Source organism: Mustela erminea, chromosome 12, assembly GCF_009829155.1.
Source record: "Mustela erminea isolate mMusErm1 chromosome 12, mMusErm1.Pri, whole genome shotgun sequence".
Taxonomy (NCBI): domain Eukaryota; kingdom Metazoa; phylum Chordata; class Mammalia; order Carnivora; family Mustelidae; genus Mustela; species Mustela erminea.
Window position 1 is genome coordinate 90437235 of NC_045625.1, and position 24135 is coordinate 90461369.

Genomic DNA, 24135 nt, shown 5'->3' on the forward strand with positions numbered 1-24135 from the left:
GCTATCTGCGGACTTCATTCTCAAAAACGGTCGTGGTGCAGAGGGCTCCCCATCCCTGGACGTTCAGGGATGCAGATGGTGACGGAAGCTCCAGGAAGCCCCTCTCAGGCTCTTCCATCCCGGGGGATGGGGAGCCCACACGCCGGTGGCAGCCCACACGCCAGTAAGAAGACAGTGGGCCAGAGCGTTAACGACAAAACTAACTTTATTCCCCATTTACACACGGTGCCCCAATGGGCTACAGCTACCCCGCCCCACAGTCATGGCCTCCCTCCCTCCCCCCCTTCCTCTGCCCCCTCCCTCCCACAGCCAGGATCAGCACCAGGATGAGAAGGACCCCCTAGGCTCCTTGGGGGGCCCCGGGGTGTGCCGGCCCTGGAGCGCAGCCCCACTTCTCCCTACTGGCTGCAGTGACGATTCCTTCTCCTCCCTGTGACCAAGGAGTCACGCCTTCTCTTTGCAGGCTGTGAGGGGTGAACCAGCCCCACAGCCAAGGCCGGCCTCCCAGACACCCTGAGGTTGGCCCCAGGCAGGGGCATCTTTGCCACAGAGGCAGGACCCTCACACAGAGCCCGCTTCCTGGACTTTGTAGCTGGGTCGGTGGCCGGGCCGAGGCCTATTCTCTGAGGAGAGGGGGCTCCACGGGCCCTGCCGGGGCTGGGGATGACTGAGGCAGGAGCGGGACTCTGGGAGAGCCTCCAGGGCAGCAGCCTGTGCTGAGAGGCCAGGAGGAAGGCCAGGCTGGGGAGCTCCTCCTCGTCCTCACTGGACCCATCCACCAGCCCTCGAGTGTCCCTAGCAGGAGGGGCCTCTCTGAGAAGCGGGGCATCCCTGGGGCCCGGTCCAGGGGCGGCGCTCCTTTGACCCTGGGGAGGGGCGGGGACCCGTCGGGCCCTGGGTGCAGGGGCCTCCTGTCGTCCGGGAGAGCGAGCAAAGGCTCTGGGCCCCGACAGGTGTGTCTGTGCTCGGCCGTGCCTCTGAAGGTCCTGGCCGTCGGTGTCTGCTGGGCAGGCTTTGTCGCTGACCCCCAGCCCCTTCCCGGGACCAGTCTCGTGCTCAGCACTGGGGCCCGATCGGGCCACGCAGAGACGTGGCGGTGCCTGCACACCCTCCTCCGTATTCAAGGCCGCCAGTCTTTTCTCCACCAGCTGAGGAAGGAGGGGACAGTGACTGGCCAGCAAAGGCCAGTGAGACGGGGGCATGGGACGGTGGCACCGGGGGAGGCAGGGAGGGTGACCCACGAGGCTGTGGCTCTGCTGACATCCCCCTGAGTCCCTCCCTCCCTCCCGTCCCAGGCTGCCCCATCTTCCACTTCCCATTCTCTGCTCTGTGCCCACCCGACGCTGGCCTCCCCAGTGCTGTGACTCACAAGAAGCAATGGGGGACAGAGTCATGTGGGTCTCTGTTTGGAGTCCCCTCCTCGGGCTCACCTGGGACCCCACTGCCTCCCCCTGCATCGCCTGGGTCCCCTCCATCCCCCAGCTTGCCTGGAGCCCGTCCTCCCCCTGGCTCACCTCTGCAAGGCTGAGCCCTTCCTCCTGCTCCAGTTTCTCAGCCAGGGCCAGGAGGTCCAGCTGTGGTTCCGAGGACAGCAATTCCGCCAGGAAGCTGGGGTGGATGACTGCCTCCACCTGGGACAGAGGAAAGAGGCTGGGGCCAGACGTGGCAGGGAGCCCCCTGTGAGCCAAGAGGGTCTGCAGGAAATGTGGAAAAGTGAAGACGCACCCATCCTTCTCCAGACGGTGGGAGAAGTTTTCACGTTACAGTCACTGGCCTCTCTTTGTCTCTCTCTCTCACACACACACACACATACGTGCATGTGTGCAGACACACAGACATTCACACATATGTGTACAAAGAGAGACAAAACCTGGACATGCACACAGACACACGCACCCCCAAAACATACGTGCACTCTCAGAGACACAAAGGACGTACCCCTAGGCCGACACACACGTGAGCGGACACACAGGACCACATGCAGACATACACAAAGACATCCACACAAGGCACAAATGCACACGCAAACGCCTCTACGCGCACACGCACGGGTATGCACATGCACAAACACACACGAACACACAAACACGATGCTTGGGCATGTGTGCACACACGTCCACGTGTGTACGCACGCCTGCGCGCACAGCAGTATACACACATGCCTGCACACACACGGGCAAGTACACAAGGATGCACGCCCACATGCGCACACAGCTCAAGAACAAGGAAAGCGCTTAATGCCAAAGGCCTGGTCTCAGTCCCGAACTGGGCGTTGGAGTGCCAGTCCCTGGAATCTTCCAGACACCAGGCTGCGGGCCAGCGCACCTTGGTAATGAAGTCTTCCTGGGAACACAGCTCGTCAATGTAGCTCAGGAGACCCGGGTCCGGGTAGGTCGCGGCCTCGTCCTGCTGTGGCTCCTTTCCGTCCTCTCCCCATTCACCTGCCGGGCCCCCCGGGGCTGATCGGCCAGGCCCCAGCAGCCCCTCCATGATGTCCACGTACTCTCTCACAGCCTCTGGAGGGATCTCCTTGGGCGCCTTGGTCTGCCGGCGCCGCGGGGGTCGGTGTGGCTGCAGGCGGGAGGGCTGGGCCCTGGAACCCGCCTTCCTGGGAACGCACGCTGAGGCAGAGCGAGAAGGAGGGAGGAGGCGTGAGGGGCTCGGGCAGAGCATCGGGAGGGCAGTGTTAGGGGGACACTGATGTCCCTGGGGGCTGGGTCAGGGCCACCGGAAGCTATGGGCACCGTGGGACTGGCAGAGCCGGAGGAGGAGCGTCTCACAGCCAGCCACGTGAGCAAGGGCGGACCCACCGATCCTCCAGGAATCTCCCCACAGCCCACTCCCCACAGTCCACTTCCCACTTGGTGCGGGGTCCTCTGACAGGCGTGGCGCGAGGAGACAAGAAATTCACCAGGTCAATACCCATCCTGACAAAGGGCAGCTGAGACCCCCGGCTGCTCTGGTCAAAGGACCAATGTCCCCTTGTGGGAGCAGACACGACCCAGGGACAGAGGCCTTCCCCCGGCCCCCACAGCCATGGTCTACCAGCGGTCGTGGGGATGTGGGGGCCTTACCTGGCTGCGGGCCCGCTTCCGCGGCTGGGGGCCCCCGCCGTTCAGGCTTCGGGGGCGCTGGGGGAGGCAGGCCCTGGGCCACCTTCACCCACTGTAACTTCCGCATCTGCATCTCCTCCTCCATCTCGAATTCCATGAACCTGGGGGTGAGGAGGCCCAGGCCGCACTGAGGAGGGGGCCCAGCCCTGGAGCCAGCAGGGCCAGCAGCAGGTTGAGGGACCGGGAGAGGCGGGGCCTTGGAGGGACAGCCGTGGCCCCGGCCACCAAGGAGGCAGGCGGGCAGTCCGGCGCATCGCCTCCATCACCCCCTCAGGGAGTTGAGTCGGAGGGAGTCCGACCCCAGGCGAGGAGGCCTCAGGATCCCCAACCCCGTCCTGAGACCTTCTGGCGGAGCCAGGGGTGGGTCCAGAGCAAGGGAAGGTGGAACCGCCAGGGAGGTGGGGAGGGTGGCCCTATGGGTCAAGCGAGCGTCAGCACAGCCAGACCCTGCCCCCGGCCCACTCGCCCAGCAGCCCCGGGCCAGAGACCCCGACTCACTTTCCCGCCATCTCGTAGTAGATGAAGCGGTCAAAGTTGCTTTTGCTCTGCCACTCCTGCACGGCCCGCCGCACTCCCTCTTCCAGCGTCATCTTGGGCTTCAGGCGCGCCAGGGTCCGTAGCACCGGGCTGTAAGGTGTCGGGGTCAGGGGCCGGCTGCAGTCCGGTGATCCCCAGCCTTCCCCGGGTCCTCTGGAGCCCGTGTCCCCCACCCAGCATGACCGAGTGCTGGCAGGTGACAGGGGGTGTCGGGGTGTGCAAATCAACCTTCACCACCACCACGGTCACCGCCTCCCACCACACCAGCCCTGGGCCCCGGGCTCCAGGCTGACTGTCCACTGACAGGAGCAGGGACGGGGTGGCCTGGGAAATCAGTCCTTCTGGACTCTGCCTCTCGTAATAATACTCGCGGACATCAAGGTGCCCAGCAATGAGTCCAGCCCCTGCAGGAAATGCCATCACCCCGTGTTCAGGAGGGACCCCAGATGCCAAGGCCAGGCCTGCCCGGTCAGAGCTCGGCAGGGAGGATCCCCCACACTCACCCCTACACCACCTCTGCTCCCTCCCCTCCGGTTCTGAGGGATCCTCTGGGACAGCAAAGGGGGGGGCCCCCGCACAGGACCTCTGCTGGCCCTGCAAGTCCCAAGCCTCCTCTGCTGGGGTATTCCCCTAGCCGTGAGATGCCCCAGGTCTGTGTTGCATGGAGACAGGGTGACAGAGAGTGCAGCACCCAAACCACAGCCGCTCCTCTGACACCCGGACCCTCTCTGTCTGTGTGTCCCCAGCGACTGTCACCGTGATGTCTCTGCAAGGTACAGGTTGGCTGGACAACCCCCCCAACACACACACACACCGCCCCAGTGTTAGTTGAGATGCGTGACTGAAAGGTGTCCTGGACCAGAACGTGCCTTCCTAGAGCAGGGACCCGGCCGCAGACCTTCCTCCCAGGGGCTCTAGAACAGCGCCCTGTGTGCGCGCCCCAAGGTGGGCCTGCGTGAGGGCTGCGGGAGAGCCGAGGCCACTCACATGAGAAAGCAGGAGAGAGCTTCTGCGTCGGGGCTCTGCGGGAGGTGCCTCCGGGCCAGCGACTTGAAGCGCTGCCAGCGCCGGAAGTTCTCGTAAACACTCTTGGGGTTACAGGAGTCCTGGGGCGAGGCCGTGGTCCGGCTCTTGGAAGCTCCGTGAGGCTGTGGCCTGGCGTTGACTGGGGGCACGACGGTGGTCAGCTGCGTGACTGGGGGCTGAGCCGGAGGTGGAAGGCTTGGGGCCAAGCCTCCCTTGCCGGCCTGGGAGCCCCCACGGGCCGAGGCAGGCATGCTGGTCTCCACCGCAGAGGCTGTCACGAAGATGGGTGCGGGACACGCAGCACCCCCACCGAGGGCCCCTGGAGCACTCCAGCTGAGGGGGGCCGGAGTGAGGACGATGGTCTGAGTCTGGGGGGTCACGGAGCACCCCTGTTCTGACCTGACCTGCACAGTGACATTGCAGGTCCCAGTCCCATTGGGGCCAAGGCCAGCCTCTCCTGCCACCAGCGGAGTCCTGGAGAAAGCTGGCAGCACCAGGGGGCCACCAGGAGGGAATGGCGTGGTCAGGAGGGGCGGCGGGTGCTGTCCCCAGAGTGGCCGGTGGGGGGCGCCGGCAGTGGGTGGGGGGAAGGGCCGTGCCATGAAAGCAGACACGGAGGCTCCCTGGTCCGTGGCCACATGGCCTCCCAGCACTGCAGATGCTGTGGACAGAAGGAAAGGGCCGGATGGGGTCAGAGAATCCGCAGCCGGGAGGGAGGACCCGGGACCCCCTTAGCCCCCGGGAGGAGAGCCGTGAATCCCGTGGCTTCGCGTGAGGGACATCCCAGGAAAAGGTGCAGTTTGCCAGTGTCCCAGAGTGATTTCCATGCTCTGGCGTCCCGCAGTGACCTCCCGCTCCCGCCCCTCCCAGCACGACATCCTGTCTGCCCAGCAGAGGCCCTTGGGCCAGCACTGCCTCTGAGAACCAGCCACGGACCCCCACACACGACTGTCCAGCCTCACGGGCGGCCTCCCAAGACTCGGGCCTGGCTGGACCCCTGACCTGTGGGAAATGGCCTCAGCAGCCTCCCTGGCCACTGGAGACCTTCTGCAGGGTCCATCCTAGGCACCTGTAGGGCCCCTGTGAACAGACAGCGTCGGAACCGTTCGGGCCCCTCTCCCGCCAGCCTTCCCGTTCCCGACACTCCCAGCGAGTCCCACCCTCTCCTCCCCGGCCCAGCTCAACCGAAGAAGAACGCTTGACCTGGATCTGCCAGGAAAGCTCCCCCCAAACGCTGCGGTAAGCCCGTCTCAGAACCATCCACACACCCCGGACACAGGGCCAGCCTGGGTCAGCAGCCCAGAACACAGGACAAGAGGAAGCAGGTGGGAACTGCGTTTCCTCAAGAGGGGAGCGACCCAGAGCAGCTGAAGAACCCGAGCCCTCCCTTGAGTCCACCTGGTGCCCCGACCCTGCCGAATCCAAGACAAGGCCTATGTAGCCTGGGGCACGTGGGGTCAGAGTGACCACCGGGCCAGGTCTCGCGCAGGACACGCCATTGCACCCTGGGCCGCACACAGTGCCATGGAACGTCGTTCTGGCTAAGGCCGGCCTGTGCCGCCGTCATGACACACTCCCACCTCTCCCTGCATCGTGCCCAAGGAGGCGTGTGCCCCCGGAGAGAATCGGCGAGACTCCGCCATCCTTTCTCCCCCCACACACGGCGTTTCCCCCGACAGGGCCCGACCCACCTCCAAGGAGCCCCTGCCCAAGGTCCTTGCAGGTTTCTGCAGACTCCCAGCCTCTCAGCCCCCCGGCCAGCGGTCCCTGGGGGTCCAGTGCGCTCTCTTCCTCTATCTAACCCCACCCAAGTGCCCCTGGCCGGCGTCACATTTCAATCCCAAGGACTTCAGGGGTGGCCTGGCCCCTGACACGTCCAACCCAAGCCAAAGGCTCACCTCCTTGGAAAGCCATCCGCACAGGCAGAGGACGCTGCCGCCTGGCAGCCTCTACAGTGAGAAAAGTCAGGTCCGGGCCCCACACGGTGAGCTGCTGCAGGAGAGACACTCAAGACCCAAGCCAAGGCTGGGAAAGTTTGAATCTAAACAGGGTGAGAATGCATGACCTCATGACATTCTGTGGCGGGGGAGGGGCGGAGGGCCCCTGCCCTGGCTGAGGGTGGGGAGACATTCCATGAGTCAGGCTCTGGCAGGTGGGCCAGAACCCCAATTTCCTTTCGAACGATAAAGGGACAGCACAATCAGGGAGCGCCTTCCAGGCAGTTCAGACACTGTTTTCCAGATTCACTGCACCGTGGTGTGACCCGGTGCTCCTCTGGTTCGATTTTGTATCCAGCAACTTGGGTTTGTGTCTCTACACCCGCTCTGCTTCCTACCTGGCTTTTGACTTATTCAACAGGGGCTGGACTTCCTGAGCAAAACCCAGAACAGATATGCTGATGAGCACATGCGTCCTTAAGGCCACGTGGAACTGAGGGTTTCAAACCAGCACGGGGTCAGCAGATCCCGTGGGTTTGCTCGCACCTCGTTCTCCAGCCTCGGGTGCTTCTTGCCCGGTGCCCTGCGGATCTCGGAGCCGAGCAGATCCAGCAGCACCGGCCTTACTAGGGTCCCTTTTTCTGGAAAGCCCCGGTGTCTCGCAGAGAGAGTTTGTGCACCCTACCATGCGGGACCAGAAATCAGACGTCCTGTTCCCTGGCGTATTGTGTTGCTGTTTGATATGGATTTCCAACCTCTTTCACTACCTTAGTGGAAACTTTCTAACGAGCAATTCCTTTGGTTCAAAGTCACACTGTGCATAGTAGACTGCGCAGGGACGCCTTTTCCTCCCACCTCTTACTCCTGGCAAACCGGCTCCTTTCTCCCAGGACCCCAGTGTTACCTGTGTCTTTTAGATCTTTAGAGAGATGGCTTTGTGCCTCAAAAAGTAAATGTACGCTCTTCGTTTCTCTGTTTGAAGGTTGATAGAGGTCCCAAAATGTGTGTGGATATGCACAGTGATGGTTCTTGTCCTGGTAATGCGGCTCCTCTCCTCCTGTCTGGGGGCTAGATGCCCAGAAGAAGTGCTACAGTCCTCTATAATTCGAAGGGCCTCATCCAATAAGGGTGGCCAATTTTAGCAAATAACAATAATAAACACTCAATTAAATTACAATCGCAGATAAACATGGAATCGGCGTTTCCAAGAATTGTGTCCCATACAGTATTTGAGATATACTTTTCTTATTAAAAAAAAAGATTTATTTATTGGGACGCCTGGGTGACTCAGTTGGTAAAGCGGCTTGCTTTCGGCTCAGGTCATGATCCCAGTATCCTGGGATCAAGTCCCGCACTGGGCTCCTTGCTCAGCAGGAAGCCTGCTTCTCTTTCTGCCTCTGTTTGCCACTCTGTCTGCCTGTGCTCACTCTGACAAAAAAAAAAAACGAAAAAAGTTTTATTTATTTATTTGACAGATCACAAGTAGGCAGAGAGGTAGAGAATGAAGAGAGGGGGAAGCAGGCTCCCTACTGAGCCGAGAGCCCGATCCGGGGCTCAATCCCAGGACCTGGGATCATGACCCGAGCCAAAGGCAGATGCTTTAACCCACTGATCCATCCAGGCACCCCTGGATATATACCTTTAATGCAGATTTTTCCCCCTTTACCTAATTTTGCATTTGGGTGGGATTCTGCATTTTATCTGACATCTCTACCAAAAATGTGTAACGTATCCAGTTATTATTAGTCACTTACCTGTGAGAAAAAGGTCTTGGATATGAACACTCCAGAGTGCTATCTTGGCTTCACTGCGAAGCTCATTTGTGTGTACACACACACACCCACACACACCCACAGAGTGTCTGCAGGCTCTTGGAAGGATTTGGAATTTGGAAGAGCCATCATATATCACTGAGCGTCTAGGCTTAGTGGGGGTGAGGATAGGAAGAAGGCATAGAAGATCTTCCCCTTTCTTATTGCAAAGGGGCATAGAAAGACCCGATAGCCCTGGTTTTTTGAGCCGTTACAGTCACTCCTCATGAAATGGATGTGCCCCTTGAGACAAAGCCTCCCGGGGTATCCACTCCTATCCATTTCCCACTCACACAACCAGCTTCCTCTAAGGGCTGGCCGGCCACTCTGAGCCTGGAAGCCCTGCCATGGGCATGCAAACGGTAGACCCTCGTTCTTAGGAATCCAGGCTCACACTGATTGTGGCCCCATGCACGTGGGAGTCATGGCAGCACCCCTTTAAAATCTCATTGACTCTTCATGTTTCACGTCAATGTCAGTTTGCTGGGAACACCATGATGCCACGGAGCATTGTGTTTTCTGTGTGAGAACAGAGGGCTCTTAGGAAATGGGCCAAGGGTGATGTGGGCTGAGAACTTCAGAGGCTGAAGCCCGATGTCTCGGGAGACCAGCCTCATTCCCACCGCCATGACGGCAGAGTTCCTAGGCCAGCAGGGTGCTGGGGAAGGAAAGGGAGCGTTAGAACCGTGGCTGCACTCTCGGAACATGCACTGAACAGGAACTCTTTGGTGAAGGCGCTGAAACAGTTCCTTGCCTGGCCCCACGCCCCGCGAAGGAAAGTTGACTCCAAAGTCACAAGGTTCTCGCTCCTGGCTCAGATGTAGGATCTGAAGGAGCCTTCTCGGGGCCACGGATTCAAACCTGGCACTGTGGAAAAAGGGTCTCGTCTCAATGCTGCAACCATTTCGGTACTGCTTCAAAATCCTACAGCCCAGAAGCAGATGGAATCAAATTCGCCCACATGCAGTTTGGGAAGACCGGTCGGGGAAGGCGGTACCAGAAAGCCTTCGCGGGCTGTCTCTGAGCAAGCCTGTAGTGGCTGCTGAGAGCGAGCCGTCTCTGGACAGGGCTCCCGGGTCTGCGGAGAGCCACGACCGAAACAGCCCTCCCCTGGCCACGGACTGGCAGGAGATGGGGTGATTGCAGCTTCTTCCAAAAAGGTCACAAATCAGGGCAGTCCGTTGCACCCTTTCTTCACGCGCACTGAAGTCCTTCGATATTCCAGAAGCGGAGGGAGCCGGAGCAAACCTGCGGCCGTGCCGCCCGCTCCATCACCTGCAGCAGGCGCGCGGTGACCCACGGCGGAGGACGCGCCTCGCGAGCAAAGCTGTGTGGACGCTCACAGGCACCGAGCAGCGCCGCCAGGAAACGTGCTGTGGACGGGCTGCGCCCGGGGGCAGGTCCGGGAATGGAGTCCGGGAGGATGGCGTCGAGTGTTCCCCGGGCCTGAATTCTCCGCCCGAACTGCGCTTCCATGGAACCTTGCGGGCTCCGGGGCTCAGGCGGGCGCAGAGGGCGCGGAAAGGCGGGAAAGCGCAGCAGATGCGCAGTCCGGACGGAGGTGGTCGGCCGCGGGGCCCTCGGGCTTCGGAGGCACCTGCCCCAGGTCGTTCGCAAGGTCGCGTCCGAGGCCAGGGAGCGCACGTCTGCGATGTCAGGGCCGTGAGCGCTCAGTTCCCACGCGCTGGCTTGAAGGCAGGAGGACCGCAAAGAGTGCGGGAGGGTAGTGGTCCCCGCGCAGCCCCCGGCTCCGGGACCCATTGCTTCCAGCCTCTCGGGCAGGGCTCTCGGGCCGGGTTGGGCTTGCCCCGCGCGCGCCCACGCAGGCGCAGGCCCACGGAGGCGCAGACCCGCGCACGCGCACGCGCACCCCTCCCGAGGGGCGGGGCTGAACGTGTCCCGGACCCGCCCCCGCAACGGCTCCCAGCTTCCGTTGAGGCTGCCCGCGGGAGAAGGCGCGCCTGCGCGGGCCCGGGGGCGGGGTCCCTAACGGTCCTCGGGCAGGGGCGGGGCCGTGCGTGCCGCCTGGGGCTTGCGCGAGGTGGGCTTGGTGAAGGCGCGTGCTCGCGGGCGTGCGGGGTGGCGGCCCGCGGTCTGCGGAGTTCTTGCTGCGCAGTGTGTGCGCCCTGAGGTGTGGCCCGCGGGGACCCGAGTCCTGGCCGATCAGTGTCTGAGGCTTCGCCGCATGCTGAGGTGCGTCGCGCGGTCCCTCGGGCGGGCTGTTTGCACCCTGACCTTGTAGGGGTGAGGTCGGTTCCTGGGTTTTTGGGGCCGCGGGTCTGGCTCCGCGTTGGGTGGCTGGCGTCCCGGGGGGCCCGCGTGTTTGGGGTCAGTGCTCAGGTCTCTGGGGTCCGGGGTGTAGGTTGTGGAGGCTCTGAGGGTTTGCGGTCCGCGCTCGAGGGTCCAGAATTCAGAGGGTCTACGATTGGGGTCCGCGCTCTGGAGTCTGGGGTCTCGAGAGGCGCACGGGTGTGGGGTCTGTTCTTGGGTCCCCGGGGTCTGTGTCCGGGGTATGCGCTTGTGGGTCTCAGGTTCAGGGGCCCAAGGGTCTGCTGTCCTGGGCGGCTTGTGGGTTCCCCTCAGCTGCCGGCAGTCGTGGTCCCTGAAGCCCGGTGCGGCCCGCGGGAGGCCCTGGGGGCGCGTCCGCGGTGAGGAGCGGCAGTGGTTCCAGGTGTGCCGGGCCGGGCCGGAGGGGAGCACAGGTGGGGCTTGGAGGGGCTTGTTAGGTCCGAGTGGGCAGGTGTGTGCTGATGTGTGGCTGTTCGTGAAAAGGGGCGGCGAAGCTCGTGTGTGTGAGAGTGGGCTGGGTGCGGTTAGGAGGGTGTAAGCGGTCAGGGTCCTTCCAAAGTGAAGGAGCCGGTGCTTAGGGGTTGTAATTCGGGGTTGAGTGGAATACGCGATGGGAGATTTTCCCCGCTGACTGGGGGATCCGTGTGAGTAAGAGCAGATTTGAAAGCGTATGTGCATGCGGGTGGGGCATGCTTGGGAAAGTGTGCGTTGGTTTAGGTAGACCGCGCTCGGCTTCTCTAGACGGGCATTGCAGGAGGATCCTTGGTGTGTCCGAGCGCGTGGAACGGTTCATGTATCTTTTTCTGATTGGCAGTCGTCCTGTTTGGATTGGTGTGTTGAGGGCAAGCCTGTGAATTGTTTTATGGCAGTGGTGGGTGGTTTATATGTGTGATACGGGTTTTGTATGACTATTGTGCGAGATGGGAGAGTTGATTCTGTATGAGAATCGGGGACTGTGAGGTTATGTATGTAGGGGTGGTGTGGCATATGTGTATGTGACACGGTGTGGGTGATAAATTTGCATAGTCGTAGTACACTGGGTTATTTTAGGTGTATTTCGGGCTTGTGGAGAGATGTGTGTGTATTGAGTCTGTGTGTGTATTCAGGGACCATGGTTATTTGGAGGAATATTTGCTGGGGCCGTGTGTTTGTATTTTTCAGTAGGGGGCCATTAAGCTTGTGTATTTTGGACAGTGAGCATGCATGTATCTGATGGGGAGATGGGGCTCAGTGTTCATACAGGAGAGTTGGAGAATTGTATTTCTCTGTATTAGAGGTGTGTGATACGATTCTTAGTATTTGCAGGTGTGAAAGCTGGCTGCTACTCACTACAGATAGTTTGGGATTTGGAAGTTGTTTCATGTATGGATGGTGAGGGATGTTTGTGACGTGTGTGTGTGTGGGTGCGCATATATGTATATGTGTGTATACATATGTGTGTGCATATGTGTGTGTATGCATATATGTATATATGTGTGTGTATGTATATATGCACACACACACATATATGCACACACACACACATATATTGGTTTGTGTATATCTACTGGATTTTGGATATATCCAGCACCAACTGCATGAATTATCAAGTTTGTTCGTAAGGTTTGAAGTTAGGAGTATTCAGAGTGTGTTTCTTTGGGTCGTACTACTCTGTGTCTGAATGTGTTTGGTAGTAGATAGTAGAAGGTGTTTCTGTAATTCAGGATGAGGATAGAAATGTGTGTGTGTGTGTTAGGAGATCTATGTGTATTCGTGTATGGATATTTGTATATATATGCACATATGCACAGATATACATAGTGTTTTGTGTATGTATCTGGGGTGGGAGTTGATTCCCTACTTGGCGTATAGTGGATTGTGTGCACATACTTATATGAGAGGGGTATGGTGCACTGGAACTGGCTCGTACTAACTTGGGATGGTCAGTGGTGCATCTCTTTTCCTAGTTCTGTGTTTAATGACTTTAGGTAGGTAGCTTGAAATTAGTCATGCTGGGAATATTTGTGCCAGGTAAAAACCACAAACTGAAGCCTTTCCCACCTTCCTCTGAGAGCATTTTATGAAGTATTGACCATCACACCACTGGTGTCTGTGTGTGAAGCAGGCATCATTGGGTGTGTGAGTGGGGGCATCCAGAGCTTTGGGCCCTTGTATGTGTGCCTTGACCCTTGTCATTCTGAACCGCTGCATTACTCCTAATCAGGTTGGGCCATTCTTTAGGGCCAAAGGATCGCTATATATTTGGTGATTTCCAGTTTTTCGTGCAGGTAGGTTCAGGGGTGTTTATATGTTAGGCAGGTGGACACTCCTTCAGGATTTGTGGTCCTTGCATCAGGGCATCCCAAGATGGATGGCCCTGGTAGACATGGCTGTGCAGAGCAGAGCCTTCATAAATGGGTTGTTGCTGTGACAGGCAACATTCAGAACATTGTGGGGATTCCTAGAGAGGAGGTCAAGAGAGCGTGCTGTCCCTTGCTGTCCCTTGTAAACCACCTAGGTAAGCTGCATCATTGTCTCTTCTGGAGCATGGCTGGTAGGCAAGAACAGCCTCTACATGGGTCCAGGAGGTGCAAGCCTGCAGAACCACTTGCCCAGAGTCATGGGGAGTGTTGGGAATCACTAGTTCTCCACCAGCCTATCTCAGTGGAAACCTGAGTCCTCAGGGCTAGGCAGGACCCCTAGGGGTCAGCGAACTGACAAGACTGGGGCTGGGGAGGCTTTGTCCATGAAGAAGAGCTAGGGGCTGTGACCCAGGAGGACTGGGATGTTCTGCTCTGAATGGATATGGCTCTCGTGTTCCCAAACCCTTTAGAAATGCTCTCCTTTCTTTTCCGAATGTTCAGGATGCTCCTAACACTGGGAAGCACGTAGCTTCATGTTTCTCTGAGAGGAAAACCTGATGCTCTTTCCTCTGTCCAGGTGGAGCTGCAAACCCACCAGCCACGTGATGAGCATGGCCACCAGCTGGCCACATAGCTGCCTCCTGCCTCCCACCTCCCTTGGACCCACCCAGCATTTGTGGGCCTTCCTTATGGTGAGTCTCCTGAATCTCCCTCCAAAAGAAGGTGCTAACGCCAGCTTCTTGAACTGACTTTCTTAGTACGGGTGGATTCCTAGTAGCTCTCCCTGCCTCCTTCATAACCTGTCCCCAATAAAATGCCGGTGTGGTAAGCTAATTGTATTGTGTTTTGTCAGCACAGTGGAGCTCTGCCTGCTTTTCTGTTTTAAAGAGTATTCTGAAGAGACTGCAATATATGTACAAGGTATACGTTCTTGGGTTCAATGTGCCTTGTCTTTGAGATGGGAAGATGTAGACTCTGAGATTTAAGGGAGAGAAATAGGAATATTGTGGTATTGAACCAGCACTGAACACCCCCCACTCAGATGGAATGACTGGGAATTGCTGGAATGGCGAGGCTAGTCAGAGCTGGTTGTTCTGGGGCCTCAAGTTTCTTTTCGGAGTGTGTATCATGGGGCATAGCCTGTGTTCCCCCGTATCTCCATGGACAGAAGGAATCCTGAGTCCTCAGGATTCGTACTGAGTGGCCCCTTTGGCCAGGCCATTAGAAGCTCCAACTTGCTCTACTTCTCAGAAGTTGCTGGGGAGAGAGGACCTGAACCCTCTCAACCGCCCTGGGGCATGCAGCAACACAAGAGTGGATCTGAGGAGACCCAAAAGGTGGCTCTGTGGCCACTAGGGAACTGTTCCTACAAAGGACACTGTTCTTTCTTTTTTAATTTTGTGATTTAAACTCAGTTAGCCAACACATCATACACCATTAGCTTTTGATACAATGTTCAGTGATCCGTCAGCTGTATATGACAACACCTGGCGCTCACTGTGCCGCGTGCCCTCTTCAGTTCCCATCACCCAGTAACCCCATCCCTCCGCCCACCTCCCTCTCCACAGCCCTCAGTTTGTTTCCCAGAGTCAGGAGTCTCGTAAGGTTTGTCTCCCTCAGTGATTTCTTCTCATTCAGTCCCCCTCACCCCTATTGTCCTCTGCACTATTCCTTATGTTCCCCTTTGAGTGAAACCTTACGATAATTGTGTTTCTCTGATTGACCTATTTCACTTAGCAGAATACCCTCCAGTTCCATCCGCATTGGTGTAAATGTTAAGTGGCTGCGTAATACTCCGTTCTTTATATGAAACATATCTTCTTTTTCCATTCATCTGTTGAAGAACATCTCAGCTCCTCCCACAGTTTGGCTATTGTGGACATTGCTACTATGAACATTGGGGTGTATGTGCCCCCTCTTCTCTACGACCTCAGTATCTTTGGGGTAGCTCTGTTTTTAACATCTCGAGGAGCCTCCATACCGTTTTCCAGAGTGGTTGTACCAGTTTGCATTCCCACCAACAGTGTAAGAGTGCTCCCCTTTCTCCACACAAAGGACCCTGTTCTGATGTCTGCTAGGGTCCAAGAGAGGAGGCTTACAACCTACAGAGACCAGGACAAGCAGAACAGGGTCAGTGGGACACTAGGAACAGAGGAGGGAGAAGATGGGACTCAGGCCGAGGCTGGAGGCAGGCTTTGACTCTGCGGGGCGAGGGGGTGGGAGCACGTCAGGAGGTAAATTCCTCCACCCTCAGCCAGACTCTGCTCCTGTGGCTGCTAGTAGTTGGGGATGCTGAGAGAATTCTAGCTTGGGGGCCAGTGGTCTGCGTCCTTCCTGCATCTTTCTCCTGCTTCGAGCAAGAAACCTGTCCTGACTTACAAATCTTTTTGCACCTTCCCCCACTTCCTCCCAAGAGATCAAGAGTCCTTTGTCACAGTCCTGACTGTGTACATGCATGCATCCAAGTCCGTGTTATGACCATATGTTTATTATCTCTTTTCTTCCCTGGAATGTAAGAGCCAGGAGAGGGGTCTTTGTTGTGTTCCTTGATGCTTGATAATTGTCATGGGTGTGTAGAGTGTCATAGTTTGGAACACAGAACCAGACACAGAGTTTAGGAAACAAGGTATTTACTAAACAGCACCTGTGAGGGTAGAAACAGGAAGAACTGGGCACTGGTCTTTCGGCAGACTCCGGAACAGCCTCTGCTTCTCCTCCTGGAGCTGAGGAGCTATGCGGTCTCTCAGAGATGTCGCCGTTGGAAGAAATTGGCCAGGCCTTCATCAGCCCATGAGACAAATGCCTTCCTGGAAACAGGATGCCCCCGGGCAAGGCTATTCTCTGTAGTTGCCGCCATCCCTGAGGGAGCAGGACGCTGACGCTGTCTCCCAAAGGTGCTCTTGTCCACCCGGGACGCATGCCATTGTCATCAGACTCCTGCCTGTTACAGCTTTTAGCAATTTCTTTGCATAGATTCTGAGTGTGTGAGTGTCTTCAAGGTGGAGGGAATTGTGTATGTACGTCTTGGGGCCGTGAGTGTTTGTGTGGGTCAAGTCAGGGAGCATGGAGGGGTGTGTTTGTGTCTGGGGAGGTGGGGATGGCCCTTGTATATGGTTTGGAGGTATGTTGGGGGTCCCGAGCCTGGTACACTGTATTGAGAACCTGCAGGGTATGACTTGCTGAAGGAGGGAGCTCCCTCAGCACCTGCACTCCCACTTTGGGGAAGTGAAGGCGCACTTTCAGTTCAGTCCCTCCAAAGGACATGGAGTCACAGCATTTACTTACAGATCCCAGTAATGGGGTGTGTGCAATGGAAGGGCAGTTCTCTGTCTCAGGTCACAGCCAGCAGGACATAGAGAGCAGGCTAGCAAGCACTGAGGACTTATAGGTGCTTGGGGTGGAGGTCCCTAAATTTTCGTGGTCTCCCCTCTTTAGTGGTTACCTGTAAAGGTGCCCTAGGAAAAGTAGAGTGGGAGCTTGGGGTGGGAATTCTGAGCTCAGGTCTTTATGGAACTGTCCAGACTGGGTGTGAGCAGGTTGTCATGCTGTAGAATGCCCTGGCAGCCCCTCAGAAGAGCTGTTCTCTCATCATGAGGTACAAGTGTACAAGTGTGTGCTTGTGTACACGCTGTGTACACACTGTCATTGTGTGAGTGCCTCTGAATGTTCACAGTGCTGGTAGGAAGTTGGTGTGGGTGTATAGAGTGTCCATAGCACAGGGTGGGCTGTGGTGTGTGTAAATTCAGAGTGTTTAGTGAGGAATCTAATACATATATTTGAGGGTTGGGGATTGCTTATGTTCTGGGTGCATGTATATTTGGGGCATTAAAGGTTGCACATGTGGGTATTTATGTGGGGGTTCTTGAAGTGTGATGAATTTGGAAGAGTTCTTGTGTATTTTAAGAGGTTTGAGGGATATTCAGGGTTTTGTTTGTTTGTTTTTTAGATTTTATTTATTTATTTGACAGAGATCACAAGTAGGCAGAGAGGCAGGTAGAGAGGAGGAAGCAGGCTCCCCACTGAGCAGAGAGCCCGATGCGGGGCTGGATCTCAGGACCCCGAGATCATGACCTGAGCCGAAGGCAGAGGCTTCAACCCACTGAGCCACCCAGGCGCCCCTGTATATTCAGGTTTAAGAAGATCTGATGAGTACTTATTTTTTTTTGGAGACCTTGGGTAGGGACAGGAATTGGAGGGATTGTTGTATGTGTGTGTGTGTGTTGTGTTTGGAAGGAGGTTGGGGAGAAAACCTGGATCCGGAATATCGGTATGGGGGGAACCTATGGGTGTATTTTGGGGGGATGGATGGTTCAGGATAATTTTAAAGATGGGTAGCAACTGTGTATGTACGATTTGGGGGGCAATGAGAGCCGTGAGTATATAGTTGGTGTGGCATAGTGTGTGTGTGTGTGCATTTTGAAACTATTGTGAATATGTGTCTGTGCATTTGAGAAGACCTAATGTTATGTGTTAATGCTTTGTGTGTGGGTTTTATGTGTATTTGCACTATCAGGGCTGTGTGTATACTTATTTAGTCAGGGTAAGAATTTAGGGAGTAGAGGGCTTTGGGAGCTTCAGCTTGTCAGTGTAGTGGGGTGTTGTGAGTTATGTGTCTGTAATTGGGGGGTATAGACAGATGCCATTTATAGGTTATCAAGAGGGAGACAGGTATATGTTTGTATTGGGGTGGTGAAGTCATTCTTTTGAGGAGTATTTAGGAGAAAGTAGGAAACCCCATGTGTATCTATTGGATGGTATTTGTGTGTTGAGTTTTGGAGGCATTGCACGTAAGTGGACGTTAACAGTTCTGGGGGACTATATGTGGTATATTTAGGATTATGGGATTGTGTTTAATATGAAGTATGTGAGTTTGGTTTTTATGTATTCAGTTATTGTTGGAAGGTTTGTGTGATTTCAATGGGGAGTGATACAGGGCTGAGTGGATTTTTTTAGATATGAGGATGTGCGTATTTAGCGTTTGATTATTGGGGGATGGTTGGGAGTACATTTTTGTATTCAAGACCATGGCTGTAATTTTATTGGGGTTGAAGGTGTATGTCTGTTTGGGACATGAAAGTTCTAGGTGCACTAGTAGGCATCTGGTGGGTAGGGTTTGTGTGTTTGGAGACATGCAGAGCTCTGTGGGACTGTGATGGTGGCTCACTGTGTCTAGCTGGAGTGTGTGTTGGTGTAGGAGGGGGACACGGGGCATATTGGTGACTGTGAGGCTCTCCCATGTGGACTGACCCTTGTTTGTTGTGATCTTCTGTTGCTCAGAGTCATCCAGTCTCTGTTCTAGAGCAGCCATTCGCCTGGCATGGTCAGTGGTCTTCTTAAGCTTGCCTGGATGGGTCTGGGAATATCACTTCTGCGAGTGGCTGGAAGCAGAGTGGGGCTGACTGCCCCAGGAGTCCTGTCCTCAGCGGAGTGGCTGGGAGATCAGGGTTTCTCCTCTAGGAGGTCAGACTTGACCAGTTCTCTCCAGAATGTGCTGGTGGGAGTGACCCATTGGGTGAACTCTGCCAGGGAGTGGTAGATGCAAGGGTAGTTCCTGAGGGAGGAATCTGCTTTCTTCTTTGGATGGCTCCCATAGAGGGTAAGGGCCAAGTTCCCCGCAGGGTCTTTCTCAGGCCTGGCCCTGCTGACTGGCCTGTCTGTGCATATGTTCTACTGTACCTTGTGCCCTCTGGCGACATCAGCGTGAGGCCTCCTGCATGTCAGTTCTCCCTGGCCTTCCCCAGCCTGCCCCTGCTTCCCACCCTGCTTTCTTCCCCCGACACCGTGGGTGAGAGTCACCTTCTCCAGGTAGGAGGGATTCCTCTTCCCCATGTTCTCACACCATCCTCCTGCCTCTCATTTCCGCCTACTTGGCACCCACTGTTCTCAGAACAAACTCGGCCCCTCACAGTGTCCCTTCCCAGGCACCTTCTGGTCTGACCTCCTCTCACTGCCGCCCCGCTGGCCTTGGTCATGAGCCCCAGGTGCAGCAGCCTTCTTTCTGTTCTTGAAAGGCACACTGGGGCCTCTTCATTTTCTGTTTCCTCATGTCAGAATGCTTCTCTATTCTCTTTATGGAGTGCCTTCCTGACTGAGATCTGCCCTGTTACTCTCTTGGCCCTCACCCTGCTTCATTGTCCTACAATGTCTCTCTCGAGGCTAAAGTGGGAAGCTGGTCAGTGTCTTAGCGAGTATCATAACTCCAGGAACTGTAACCACTGACACAAGAGACACCAGGCCATCCACGAGTGAATGAACTGCATGGTCCACTTTGTCAACGGGACCTGTGAACCTGCTGCCTAGTGGCACACATGTCCCTCAAGGATGGGAGCACTGAGTCTTCATCACTTGCCTGCAGGGCAGGTCGTAGGCCCGATCACTGTCAGCTCCTGTCACTGGGAGGCAGAACAAATTAAGCCAGCTGGCACAGGACGCATGGCACCCTGCAAAGCAACAAACCCAAATGTTGCTCACGAAAAAACCTAAACTCCTATGGCTCGTAGTTCAAATGCAGTGAAGCAGGCATAGCATATAAGTTAAAATAAACTGGGTATAAAATTCTCAATGTTCTAAATTAGATGGCAGCTTGTTTCCTGTGATCCAGATGTCAACAGCCAAAACTCTTGGTGTCCTGGACCGGTAAAGGAAGAACAGACCCAAACTGAGTGCCCAGCTGCATTCATCAGGCTCTGGTGAAAAGTAAATTTGCATCATCAGTGCCCCACTGAGTTTTTAGCATGTGCCAGGCACTATGAGGCATACATTCATACTCATGCTTGCCAAATCCATAAAAAAACCCTAGTGGGTACATTATTGTCTCACATTTCAGGTGATGAAATTGATGTTCAGAGGTAAGCAGTTATGACCAAGCACTTGTATGTGCCGAGTAGCAGTCAAACTGGTTGACCCATCCCAGCAAACTAAACATAACCTTTATCAATGCATCTGGATGGCAGGCCATGAAGATGCAAAATACATCCCAGTGGCAGAATGAGCAGTGTGAAATACCCCAACCGTTCTAGCAGTTGTGAGGTCATACGTCATTGTGGTTTTAATTTGGAAATGCCTGACAATTAGTAATACTGAGCAACTTTTCTTACATCTGTTGGCCATTTATAGGTCTTTGGAAAAAGAGCTATTCAAATACTTGGTTGACTTTCTTTTGCATTATTTGCTGTTTTGCTGTTGAGTTGAAGGAATTCCTCATATATTTTGGATCTTAACCCCTTGTCAGATACATAGTTTCAAATATTGTCTCCCATTCCATAGCTTCCCTTTTCATTTTTTGATGGTTTCCTTGGCTGTGCAGAAGCTGTTAGTTTGATGCAAATCAACTTGTCTGTTTTTACCTTTTGGTTGTCATTGCTGTTGGTATCAGATCCAATAGTTATTGCCTGGATTAATGTTAAGAAGTTTTAGTCCTTTGTTTTTATCAGTTTCAGGTCTTAAGTCTTTTTTATTCATTTAATTTTGTAGATGAAGTTGGATAAGGAACCAGTTGCACTCTTAACTATGTAGTGATCTTTTTTTCCCACCATTTCTTAGAGGCTAACCTTTCCCCACTGTGAGTTCTTGGAATCCTTCTTGAAGATCACACTATATATGGATTTATTTGTGGGCTCTTGGTTCCACTGATCTATAGGTCTAAATGCCAGTACTAATATATTATAGATTTATAATATATTTTGAAATCAGGAAGTGTGATGCCTCCAGTTTTGTTCTTGTCCAAAACTGTTTTGACTGTTCAGGATCTTTTGTGATTCTGTATGAATTTTTGGATTTTTTTTTTTCTATTTCTGTAAAGAATTCCATTGGGATTTTAATAGGGATTCTGTGGGGGTGCCTGGGTGGCTCAGTTGATTGAGCATCTGATTCTTGATTTTGGCTCAGGTAATGATCTGAGATGGAGCCCCATGTCAGGTTCTATGCTGTGCATAGGGCCTGCTTGAGATTCTCTCCGTCACTCTCCCTTTGCCCTCTCCTCCCTCTCTCTCTCTCAAATAAAAAAGTGTGGGTTTTATGGAATCTGGAGGTCACTTAATTTTTTTAGACTTCATCTTTTTAAATTCAATTAACCAAGATAAGATACATCATTAGTTTCACATGTGTTCAATAATTCATCAGTTGCATTTAATAACACCCAGGGCTCATCACATACCCTCTTCAATGCCCATCCACCAGTTACCCCACCCGCCCCCCTCACCTCCCCTTCAGCAACCCTCAGTTTATTTCCCGGAGTCAGAAGTCTCCTGGTTTGTATCCCTCTCTGATTTCTTTCCATTCAGTTCTCCCTCCCTTATGATCCTCTGCACTGTTTCTTGTAGTCCACATATCACCGAAACCATATGATAACTGTCTTTCTTTGGTTGATGTTGGGCTCCCCGCCGAGGGGAGGAGGCGCCCGGGCCAGCCGGAGGCCTCTCCTTGGGGCTGAGCGGGATGGCGAGTGTCGCGAACCCGGAACGCACCCACAGAAGACACCGGGCTCGTGAGGTCTGTCGAAGCAGGATCTCGCTTTATTGAGCAGGGCAGCGACTTATATGGGGTGAGGGAAGGGAAGTGAGGTCAGCAAAGTGGGGGCCAATGGGGATGTGCCATGTCGGCGGGAGTTGGGAGAGACACGCCCTGCAGGGGGTGGAGGCTCGTGGGAAACAGAACCGATGGGAAACTGAAACTGCCACTTTGGCGCCTTTGTGGTCGGCCATGTGGGTTCCCGATCCGGAAGAGAAGGCCACCCGGCGCCATCTTAGCCTCTTGGGGCCCAACAGGTTGACTTATTTCACTTAAGTGTAATACCCTCCACTTGCATCCACGTGGTTGTAAATGGTAGGTATTCATCCTTTCTGATGGCTGAGTAATATTCCATTGTATGTATGTACCACATCTTCTTTATCCATTCATCTGTTGAAGGGCATCTCTGCTCCTTCCACAGTTTGGCTATGATGGACATAGGTGCTATGAACATTGGGGTGCATGTGCCCCTTCTTTTCACTACCTCTGTGTGGTTCGGGGGTAAATACCCAGTAGTGCAGTTGCTGGGTCATAGGGTAGGGGGCTCCATTGTTAACTTCTTGAGGAACTTCCATACTGTTTTCTAAAGTAACTGTACCAGCTGGCATTCCCACTAACAGTGCAAGAGGGTTCTCCATTCTCTACATCCTCACCCAACGTTTTTTTCCTGTTTCGTTAATTTTAGCTATTCTAACTGGTATAACGTGTTATCTCAATGTGGTTTTGATTTGTATTTCCCTGATGGGTAGTGATGTTGAACATTTTTTCATGGGTCTGTTATTTGTAGGTCTTCTTTGCTCATTTTTTAAAGATTTTATTTATTTATTTAACAGACAGAGATCACAAGGAGGCAAAGAGGCCTGGTTGGGGTGGGGGGAGGCAAGCAGGCTTCCCGGCTAGCGGAGAGCCCCACGTGGGGCTTGATCCCAGGATCCTGAGATCATGATCTGAGCTGAAGGCAGAGGTTTAATAACCCAGTGAACCATCCAGGTGCCCCGTGTGTTTTGAGTGTTGACTTTGATAAGCTCTTTATAGATCTCGGGTACCAGCCGTTTATCTGATATGTCATCTGTAAATGTCTTCTCCCATTCCATAGGTTGCCTTTTATGTTTGTTGACTTTCCTTTGTTGTGCAGAAGCTTTTTATCTTGATAACGTCCCAATAGTCCATTTTTGCCTTTGTTTCCCTTGCCTTTGGTGACATGTCTAGCAAGAAGTTGCTGTGACTGAGGTCAAAGATGTTCCTTCCTGAGTTCTCCTCTAGGATTTTGGTGGTTTCCTATCTCACATTTAGGTCTTTCCTCCATTTTGAGTTCCATCATTGTGTGCGGTATAAGAGAATGGTCCAGTTTCAGTCTTCTGCATGTGGCTGTCCCAATTTTTCCAACACCATTTATTGAAGAGACGATTTTTTCCCATTAGATATTCTTTCCCGCTTTGTTAAAGTTTGCTGACCAGAGTTGAGGGTACATTTCTGGGTTTTCTATTCTGTTCTATTGATCTATTTATCTGTTTTTGTACCAGTACCTATGGTCTTGATGATCGCAGCTTTATAATATAGTTTGAAGTCAGGCATTGTGATGCCACCAGCTTTGTATTTCTTTTTCAACATTTCTCTGGCTGTTTTGTTTTGTTTTGTTTGTTTTCTGATTCCATACAAATTTTAGGATTATTTGTTCCAGCTCTGTGAAAAATGTCGATGGTATTTTTTTATGGTGTTTTGATAGAGATTGCATTGAATGCACGGGAAGCATAGACATTTTAACAAAGTTTATTCTTCCATTGCATTAACATGGAATATTGTCCATCTCTTTGTCTTCTTCAGTTTCGTTCATATGTTCTGTAGCTTTTAAAAAATTTTTATTTTTTTAAAAGATTTTATTTATTTATTTGACAGAGAAATCACAAGTAGGCAGAGCAGTCAGCAGAGAGAGGGAAGCAGGCTTTCTGCTGAGCAGAGAGCCTGACGCAGGGCTCTATTCCAGGACCCTGAGATCATGACCTGAGCCTAAGACAGAGGCTTAACCCACTGAGCCACCCAGACCCCCCTGTAGTTTTTAGAGTACAAATCCTTTACCTCTTTGGTTAGGTTTATTCTTAGGTATTTTATGGTTTTGGGTGCAATTGTAAATGGGATCGATTCCTTAATTTCTCTTTCTTCTGTCTCATTGTTAGTGTATAGAAATGCAACTGATTTCTGTGCACTGATTTTATATCCTGCCATGTTGTTGAACTGCTGTATGAGTTCTAGCAATTTGGGGGTGGAGTCTTTTGGGTTTTCTACATGAAGTTTCACGTCATCTGTGAAAGGTGAGAGTTTGACTTCTTTGCTGATCTGAGTGCCTTTTATTTCTTTTTGTTGTCTGATTACTGAGGCTAGGACAGCTAGTACTATGTTGAACAACAGTGGTGAGAATAAGAAACAATCTGAGGGGTTTGAAGTGGCGGGGGGGGGTGGGAGGTTGGGGTACCCGGTGGTGGGTATTATGGAGGGCACGGATTGCATGGAGCACTGGGTGTGGTGAAAAAATAATGAATGCTGTTTTTCTGAAAATAAATTAATTAATTTATAA

At 53.8% G+C, this 24135-nt stretch overlaps 1 protein-coding gene and 1 long non-coding RNA gene across 6 annotated transcripts in view; one reads left to right on the top strand and one right to left on the bottom strand.

Moving 5' to 3' along the window:
- Positions 1-398: 398 nt before the first annotated feature.
- On the bottom strand, positions 399-9053 carry LOC116570031 (NUT family member 2G-like). The gene is made up of 9 exons (XM_032306521.1): positions 9048-9053; positions 7160-7294; positions 6575-6668; positions 4638-5337; positions 3612-3740; positions 3075-3214; positions 2326-2621; positions 1515-1631; positions 399-1148 (listed from the first exon to the last, which is right to left on the bottom strand). The coding sequence occupies exons 1-9, from the start codon at positions 9051-9053 to the stop codon at positions 399-401; spliced, it is 2367 nt and encodes a 788-aa protein (XP_032162412.1).
- Positions 9054-10485: 1432 nt separating this feature from the next.
- LOC116571048 overlaps positions 10486-24135 on the top strand; it is a 79352-nt gene continuing 65702 nt past the window's right edge. For all 5 annotated transcript variants that reach the window (XR_004277668.1, XR_004277670.1, XR_004277669.1 and 2 more), the window contains exons 1-2: positions 10486-10617; positions 13633-13747. This is a non-coding gene — a long non-coding RNA (uncharacterized LOC116571048). The remainder of the gene's footprint in view (positions 10618-13632; positions 13748-24135) is intronic.

Coding starts and splice junctions, on each gene's coding strand:
- LOC116570031 (XM_032306521.1), bottom strand. Junction 2,622..3,074: donor GGAAGCGGGCCCGCAGCCAG/GTAAGGCCCCCA, acceptor GCTCTGCCTCAG/CGTGCGTTCCCAGGAAGGCG. Junction 1,632..2,325: donor AGGAAGACTTCATTACCAAG/GTGCGCTGGCCC, acceptor CCTCTGTCCCAG/GTGGAGGCAGTCATCCACCC.